Here is a 9,481-nt window from a genome sequence, read left to right as displayed (position 1 = left end):
AAAGAGGGCACCTAGCTATTGAGCAAAAAAGCCTTACAGGTAGAGTATCTGGAGCCATCCTAGTTAATACCTGATGTTGTGACATAATCACTAAAAATACCCCCTTTCACTCTCCAAAGAGTTCTGGAAAATAAATTACATAGGAACCCTAAGACCAGGGAGCAGTATGTTTATGTGGCCACCACTGTTCAAGGTCTGGTTTGCAACTTTGCAGAACCAGCAGTTCAGGATTGTTGGGACACTTGGGCTGATCCAGGATGGGAGGCAGTTGATTCTCACCAAGTAAATTACAGGAGATTGATGCTGAAACCAGAATGCTGAATTTTTAAATTATGAAAACTGTCAAGCAGAGTGAAAATTCACACAGGTTTGTTAGTACGTTCTCTCCCCTGAGAGGCTTGAAGGCTAGTCTCAGAAAGCCAATTTTCGTAATCCTTATTCTTGTGGATGAGGAGTTTCAAAGTGACCAGGGTTAGCTGGAAGAGCTGCTGTAATTCATAAGACATGTTTCAATACTTAGTACTCACCTAAAGTATATCCTTTGTCTTTGTAGGAGTTTTCCTTTACAACCAGAAAAGTGGCCTTGGTTCTCTTTCCAAGGAGATATGTGGGGTAAGCATCAGCTCTAGATTAACAGGGATGTGGGGTTCCAACCAACCCTCTTTTCCTTTACTAATATTGACTCTCAAGTTCCCTCAGCCACTTGCAAGGCCAGTCAGGTCTGGTGGCAGACAACCCCTGGTACCTGAAGTTCAGCCAGAGCAGACTTCTCGTTTCTTTCCTTGCTGGCAACATTGGAGGTTGCAGAGACCCTAAATATTCTTGAGTGTCCTTAGTGCAAATCTTGTCCCCACCCAACACCCTGGTTCCCAGTAGACAATAGACACAAGGGTCAGGAGAGGAGTAAAATCAGTTTTATTAATTGATTAGACAACACAGCTGGAATCTGAGACCCAAGTGAGGCTTCTTTCGTCCTCTTGGAAGTGATGACCGCTGAGCCCACTGGGCAGTGCTCGCCAAACTTACCCACCCCATCACAGACCGAGGCTGGAATGTGGAGAGCCGAGTCCTGGCTGGGCCCACCACGGGCAGGTCCTGCTGGGTCTGTTTACTGCATGTAGACTGGAAGCCCAAAAGCAGGTCCGAGAGAGAGAGAGAGAGAGAGAGAGAGAGAAAGAGAGAGAGAGAGAGAGAGAGAGAGAAGAAGCAGGAGGACAAGTAAGCAGGGACTTTTAGTACATTATCTCCACCCAGTAGAGAAAGATGGCCCAAAGAGGCTCACATTCATCAACCACAACCATCCCCAGAGATGGAAGCTTCTCCCCAGTACTTTCCTTCCAGGCTGGAGTGTGGTTAGATCTTTTCCCTGTTTGGCTAAGCAAAGAATGGAGGAATAAGGAAAACGGTTTCTCCTAAGAGGTGAGGTTGGGTCAAGAGCCTGGACTGCTCAAGGAATAAGTAGCCGAGGGTCACTTTGTATGAACCTTCCAGTCTGCAGACACTAAGCCAAACAAAGGTGCTGGCTACAGCCACTGGAGCTGGGACTGTAGGTCCCTAAGTCACCTCATACCTGAAGAATAGCCACACAATTCTTTTTCTTGCCTGTACTCTATAACCTGGGCCTCTGATGACTGCTGTAAGAACCTGACAGATCTTCCCTAGCCACTCCCTACCCCCCAGGTGGGCGAAATGGATGAAGATGATCAAAAGGTTCAAACTTCCAGATAGAAGTTCTGTCTGGAGATGTAATATACAACATGGGGACTCTGGCTAACAATACTGTATTGTATTGAAAGTTGCTAAGAGATCTGCTCACAGATGAAAGTTCTCATCACAAAAAAAATTTGTAATTCTGTGAGGTGTTGGAGGTTGACCAAGCTTCTTGGGCAATCATCTCACAACATATACATATATCAAATCATTATATTGTATACCTAAAACTCCTAGAATTTTGTATATCAATTATCTCCGTAAAACCAAGATTGACAGGACTTAAGGGGCCACCACAGCTGAGGTAAATTTGGCTTGACATTATGGTGTTCCTATTGTATAGAGAGCCCCTTCTGCTTCATTCACAGTAACACCTTCTGATCTAGCGGTCAGGCATGGAGTTGTTAGCTTTGTGTTAAACAAAAGCAGTGGGCCTTCTAGGCCATGCTGTATGGAGGGGAAGACCAGAATAGAAGAGTAAGGTTCTTCCAGGGTCCATGAACAGATTCAAGTTTCATGGCAAGTGTTGGAGAGTTGAGTCTGACGTAGTTCTCTCTGGCATAGGAAAGCACCCTTTTCTGTCAGAACTGAGGACCTACTAATTTTTATCAGTCTGAAATCCTTCCTCCTATGTGCAATGAAGAACACCTCTCTGTTTTTCCATGCTTTGCTATTTCTCTAGTTAGCTATAGTTTAGTTAATGAAATTAAGATATCTTTTATGTTTGGGTCCATTTTCAGTACACTCAATATTCCTGGTTTTAGCCTGAGTGATTTCTTTTCTTTTCTTTTCTTTTTTTTTTTTTTTTTTTTTTTTTTTTTTAGCCTGAGTGATTTCTGCAAAGGACTAATCCCATCAATTACCTGTGATTTTTTTTTTTTTTCAGACTATCACCATTCAAGGGTGACCTACCTTTCTGTAGTTTCAACAGGCTATTAATGCAACTTTACTTTGAATAAAACTAAATGATTGCAGAAACATTTTTCCCCAGAGTATTTTTATTAGGGATTCCTGCCACCATATTAACATATAAAACAATCTGGATGTTGACATAGAAATGCAGATTTCACTATACAAAGATAAGGCTCCAATCACAGGTAACATGGCCCCCGTATCTCTAGTATTTCAATGAAATCAACTTTTGAATTCTTCCCAGAGTTGTCTTTATAAGTATTAGACAAACCACAAAATATATTCCAAATACATAACATTTTACAGTATGCTCCAAGCACAGACAGAAATACACGATACTTTACCTACATTTTTTTCATGATCCAACTTGCATTAGCACTAAAGACAAGATTGTGTGTGTATATGTATGTGCCATATATGTGTGTATATAAAACCACAAATGTACACACAGTTTTCATGGAAAATTGAAACCTTTGAGACTGTGGGTTTTATCCCATGGTATCTGAGAGGGAAAAGGATAACAACATGTCACAAACTCCTCAATTGGGGAAAAATAAATACAACTATGTATGAGGGGCATATCAGTTGTGTGTATACAAATACACACATATATACAGATTCATATATAAACACATCTATACCAATAATATGGAATATACATATACTCACACACTTGCTTTGAATTCTGTATCTCTCACTATATTATATATTCTCCATCTTTGGAAGCACTTTTCTCCTCATTAGATTCAGGCAGCTGGTGACTGTCTCTTAACAAAACTGAAGTGGATATTTCTAAAATGCTGATTCTATTCTGACAAATGGCATTTCAGGATCCCAGTTTTACATTTAGTAGCTATTGCTTAAATTCAGCAAGCCCTATTCTGTTAACTCCTTTGCTTAAAAACATTTCTATTAATGTCTTTGCCCAAAAGAGATGTTACCTGGAAATGTTAAAATATGTTGATTACTCCCTAACATAAATCTGCATGGTTGGATTATGTGTGGTATTTATCCTGTCAGTATTTTTCAGTGTTGTATGATGGGCAATATATTACTTCCATAATTAAAAAAAATATTTAATGTTACTTTTAAAGGGCAAGGACTAGGCTTGTTATGGTTAGAACTTCAAAGGAAATGATAGGAAGCATGATTACAAGGGGGACTAATTTTGTGCAGACTACACTGGGGTAGCCTTTTGTCAGAAAGTATGACTTGGAAATCATTAACAAAGAGGTAAAAAAAAAAAAAAAAACAACCTTCAATGTCAATGCTGGCCATTTGAAAACTTCCAAAATAAACCATAGAAAATATATTCTATGTTGGTATCAAATTTCAGGTACTAAATATTCTTCAATAAAAAGCAAAATAAGTTATGAAAGCACAAGAGAGAACACCCTACAAACTTAATAGCAAATGTATATTATAGTTTGCTCAACTGAATTCTTTGAAAGCTAACTCTTAAAACTTATTTTAAAACAGATGTCTAAAAAAAAAAATAAATAAAAAATAAAACAGATGTCTAATAGAGCACTCAGAGCTCCATAAATGAGTAGGACAGGCATGGCCAATTTAGAAAGGATGCTAATAATAGAGCTGGAGCATCTATTACAGCTAAGGAGAGACTAAAGGTGCCCAATTTCTTTGTAAATGAAGGTAATGGAATATTCTCAGTCCATGGAGAAATCCCAGTGCACTATCCTAAGCTCCATACTCTTTTCTTTCTTAATTATACCACAGTATCGGTAAGTACTCTGCATGGGGAGGCATCAATCATTTATTGTGGATTTTATGGTATGAAGGAAGGTTCTAGAACATTTGTCCCCTCTGCTATCTGGTTAGGGAGTCATTTTACTGTTTAATCCAACCTGAAATGCTAGATCATCTAATGAGTCTCTTCTACTCTCTTAATGGGAGCCCCAATCAGGAATGAGTTAAGATCTTTAAAAATCTGAGAAAGAAAAAGAGTATAAGGGCCACCACAAAGGAAAATCATCAGCATTTATCAAAAAGCCAAATTCCATTCTTTTCATATCCTCTCTGTCTCTCTCATTCTCTCTCACACAACTTTCTTTTGAAATTTCTCCCACCGAATCCAATGAATGGCATGAGGGACCCAAAAAATTATGCCTTAAAGTTTCTCCACTTTTATTTAGATCCATTTACACATATTCGTGTCAACTCAGACAGCAAGTGCACATTCTTTACATCATCCAATACCATGCATCTCCACCACTTTCATAAAAGATGGTTTGTCTGCCACCCCTAGCCTCACCATAACTCCTGTTTTGCTACTTGCCCAGTTCCCATCTGCTTCCACTCTTGGGTTAATGTACGATAATATGCAATTAACTAGCATACCTTTTAACCTTTTTCCTTTAAGGTTTCACTTTCTTTTAAAAACATTCTGTTTCCCCAACCAAAATATATGAACATAATGCAAATGAAAGTAGTAACTCATCTTGTCCAAATACTCTGAAAAAATGGACCATCCTGTGTCCGCTTGAGTATTGTTTCTACATCCTCCAGTTCCATCATCCATTTCAAGAGCTTACTTACTACAGTGTCTTTCTACCTATTTTCTATCTTATATGCAGGTAACAACAAATTATGCAATTGGTTCAGCCAAAAATATTTTAAAAAACAAACCAGTGCCAAAACATTAAAAAAAATTCCTGACATACCCTTTGTGCATTAATCTTACAATCTGTACACTTAAATAACTCCAGGAGGCTTCTTTTTTTGCTAAAAATTTACCAAAATATTTTGAACACATAAAAATATTTTTAAAAAAACAGAAAACAAAAGCCCAGCATAAATTTAGTTGTATAGGCATCGGTTAGAGGACATTGTTTTCACTAAGGATTATATTCAAAAACTCTCTTGGGTTTTTACTAAAATTCTGATTCTGAACCTTATAATGGTGCTATTAAAAAAGGGGAAATCTAATTCAGCTCAATGTATTATGTATTATGATAAAGAGTATGTCTGTAGTATAATAAAAAATAAATACATTTTTGGTTATTGAAAGGCCATCTTCCTGACCTGTAACTAAAATAACTATTTGACGTGAACTTATTTAACTGTAGTGAATTATGGAAAGCTAACTTAAAATTTTCAATAATCAGTTATAAGTAAGGAACACCTGTTCATGGCCCTGTGACCATTCAGAACTAGGCATTTGCTGAAAAAAAAAAAAACTAAAACAACAAAAACAAATCACTAGTATTGAATATAGCCCTTAGTCATATGAGTCACGACCTTTATGAGCAACCCAGCATGTAGAGGATGAGGTTTACTTTGCCAGCCACCCACTCCTTTAGAGGGCAGTAGTATTCATAGTGAAACTGCTCAAACTCTGGCGTCTGGCGGATTTCACATAAGAAGGAAAGATCAATACCTGACTCCAAAAGGAGGAGGAGCAGGGGGAATACAAAGAACAGCAGCCCCAGGCCCACCACAAGGAGCCTGGAAAAACTCTTGACCAGTGGGTTCACCCGAATATGGCCGCTCAGAATGTCATAGCTCCACGACAAAGCTTGGTGAGCCTCTTTCAGCTCTTCTTCTTCGGCCATCAAAAAGGCATTTTCATCTGCTTCCAGTTCCTCAAATGAATCTGTGTCTTCTCTTTCCAACTCCAGCCTGGATGGACAGTCAAAGAGCATGTCAATCTCATCATCATCAACAGGGGTGGGGAGCAGGCTGGCGCTTGGGTTGTACGCCAGTTCAGAGATAGTCAGGGGCTCTTCTTTTATTTTATCTTCCTCTTCACTTGGGGGGCTTTCATACTCCCGGGCTTCCTTCACTGGTGAGCTAGAGATCAGAGGGGCAGAAATGTCTTCTTTGGGTAATGGAACACCTGTAAAGAGACATTTTTTCCCCTTAATTTTAGGTTTCAGGTTGTTTTTTTTTATTCCCACAAAGATCTATAGATGGACACTAACAAAACAAAACCCCCCAAAAAAATGGAATTCAAGGAATCCATGAAATTATTCTATGGAATCCTAACTTTTAACAGTCATTTTAATAAAAGACCCTAACGTCAATATGCTAAACCTAAAATAAGCAACACACCTCAAATGGTTGACAATATTTACAATATTTATGTGTACAATCATGGTCTGCAAACCTCCAACTTTGGTCATGTCTGCAATAATAAGATGACAGTAAACCACTATTCTAATTCTGAGTGAACACTTACTGTATTACTTCATTGGATGACAAATTACAGAATCTACTATCCAGTGATAGTCTACTTTTATGTATTCCAGTCTTCATTCTAGGCACAAGCTAGTTTTCTAGTTTTATATAACTGCAATCATGTATGCATAAACTTGTATCTTGCTCCCTCCATTTAATGTTTTAACTTAGACATTCTCTATTTGAAATGAACTCCAATAGCATTATTTATAACAGTTGCCAAGTTCTCTAATACAATAAATTAATTGCCTACTGGCAAAGATTTAGATTGCTTTGTATTTGTAAAAAAAAGGTGGGGGGGGAGATGTTAGGAGACATCTTTACGTATAAAAGCTTTTTTACCCTCTCATTTGAGTTCATTTGCCACAATTATCTAAAAGGAAAATTGCTTGGTCAAAGAGTATGCAACTTATTTCTTAAAGTTTATCAGAGGAGAAGTGTTTCTCAACTCTTCGTGTTAACAGATGGAAAATGAAGTTGCGTAAAGCCAGCTTTCCTCATTTTGAGTCTTGGGTTCTTAGTGGGAAATGAAGGTCTGGCTTTATTAAAGCCATGTTCCTCAGGGTGGATCTACAAGGCAATAAAGTGGTAGTGAGGTGCATTAGTCACTATAAACCAGCTTTTAATTAATACATTTCAGGATTTCTAAGATGTGTGAGAAGTGATATCACCAAGATGCCGACATTGGTCATACCTGACTTAGTTGTTTGCTTCCCCTCATAAGAAACAGCTATTTCTGGACAAGACACCAATGAGAGAATCCTAGAACATGAGAGTGAGGCTGAAGCAGCCCACTGCACCACAGAGAACAGACCGACCACACTAGAAGGGTGGAGGAATGGCTACATGCAGACCATATTGCCCCTTCCCTGGCCAGTGCAGCACCATGCTGGGAAGTCTCCCCCGAGCTGATACACACTCCAGAAAAGAGAGACCAGAGGTGATATCCAGGATTGTGGGTTGCTTCAAGGGAGCTGGTTTTGCCCCGTGGGGATCATAGGGGGCTCTGTGGGGCTCAAAAACTGGGAATCTGTGACAGAAGAGCAGAGGAGGACTTCCCACAAGCAGCACTTGGATCTCGGGAGAGCTAGCGCGTACCTGCAGCGCCTAAGTAGTAATCCCAACCAGTGGCTCTGTTCATTTGCAGAACCAAGTCAGGGATACACTCTGGGAATGCTGCAGGGTTCAGGTCTGCTTGATTTGGGTTCTCAGATGAGTTTTATCATCCCTGGAGCCTGGTCTGACCCTTCTTCCCTGGTCAGAAAAATAGTCATAGCCTCACACTCTGTAGAACCTGGCTCCTGGCCCCTCTCAACCAGAAAGCCTGATGGGAAAATTTAAAAGTTGCCTGAAGGGGGCCCTCCCAGGCAAAAGAGTTGAGTCACAGCTAGCAGCTATGGAATTTTCCCCAGAAAACTGTTTCCCCAGAATGTGATAGGAAGGGCTGGTGAGAACACCTGAAAGCTACATTAGACCACCTGGGCAACACTCAGCCTGAGGGATAAGTGGGCAGAGCTGACTGAGCAAAGTAAGGGTCCTCAGAGCAAAGTAAGGGTCCTGTTTGGCCAGAAAATCTGTGGCATGAGTCCACTGGAGTAAGAACAACCAAGAGCCTTACTGGTCTCTGAGCTGCTTCTCCTGCGGGGAGAACTAAGTCACAGTGCTTCTCATTGCTGAATAGGCTTCAGCCCCCCCCCCGACCAAGGAACCTCATGAGAACACATCAGAAACTGCTTAGCCCTTCCAACAGCCCTGCTCACAGTGGCACTTTGCAGAGCAAAACTGGTAGCCTCACCTGCCCAGGGTATCCTTGCTTGATTCAGGTCCCCAGACAACAAAGAACACAAGGGTCCTAAGTCCTGTCCTGCTGCCCTGGCAGGACAGGGAAACTAATCCATAATCCCACTTTAACTGCTAAGCATAGCACCCAGGCCTGACCATCTAGTAAGACTACCCAGAGAATCTAGACAACTGTGATGCCCACCCTACAGCCTCACTTGGGCAAGTACCAAGCCAGCAGTCCCATCCAGCTATTCTCAGTGGCATACCCACCCACCCATGACCTCAGAGTTTATATACGTGCCATGCCCCAAAATAGCCCCTAATAGCAGGCCCACCTGCCCAATGATGTTACCAGTAGCCAGATCCAGAAACCCAAACCAAGCTGTTGAAGAACCCTCTCTGCCAAAATGAACCTGCAAAATCTGGGAGAGGAGATCACTTACAATTTGCAGATAACAAAGTATCTCACTGGTGATCAATAATCACAACAAGTCAGGTAAATATGACCTGTCCAACAGAAACTAATTAAGGCATTAATAACTAACCCTAAAGAGAGAGAGAGATCTGTGAACTGTTGAAAAATTAAAAATAATCCTTCTAAAGAAGTTTGGTGAATTACAGGAACACATAGGTGATGAAACAAAATTAGGAAAATGCAAAACTGAACAAAATGAATGCAACCAAGAAATAGAAACCATCAAAAAAAATTCTAGAGCTGAAAAATACAATAACTGAACTGAAGAATTCAATAGAGTGCTTCCACCACACATTCGACTAAGCAGAAGAAAAAAATCAGCAACCTGGATGATTGGACATTTCAAATTATCCAGGCAGAGAAACAAAATGAAAAAATGAAAAAAAAAAAAAAAGGGAGGTTAGC

The 9,481-nt window shown here is 40.1% G+C and overlaps 1 protein-coding gene across 2 annotated transcripts in view; it reads right to left on the bottom strand.

Moving 5' to 3' along the window:
* Nucleotides 1-892: 892 nt before the first annotated feature.
* Nucleotides 893-9,481, bottom strand: part of FRMD3 (FERM domain containing 3) — a 293,422-nt gene continuing 284,833 nt past the window's right edge. Inside the window, exons 14-15 of one of the 2 annotated variants that reach the window (XM_038526989.1) lie at nt 6,020-6,478; nt 893-1,122 (exon numbers count right to left, since the gene is read on the bottom strand). In XM_038526989.1, coding sequence (XP_038382917.1) covers nt 1,109-1,122; nt 6,020-6,478 — 473 coding nt within the window. In that variant the 3' untranslated portion in view covers nt 893-1,108. Of the gene's footprint in view, nt 1,123-2,690; nt 6,479-9,481 lie in introns of those variants that run through there. The other variant, XM_038526988.1, reaches the window with a different exon arrangement.

This window comes from Canis lupus, chromosome 1, assembly GCF_011100685.1.
Source record: "Canis lupus familiaris isolate Mischka breed German Shepherd chromosome 1, alternate assembly UU_Cfam_GSD_1.0, whole genome shotgun sequence".
Taxonomy (NCBI): domain Eukaryota; kingdom Metazoa; phylum Chordata; class Mammalia; order Carnivora; family Canidae; genus Canis; species Canis lupus.
The sequence above is the reverse complement of the archived record's forward strand: the minus strand, read 5'-3'. Positions and strand labels throughout refer to the sequence as shown.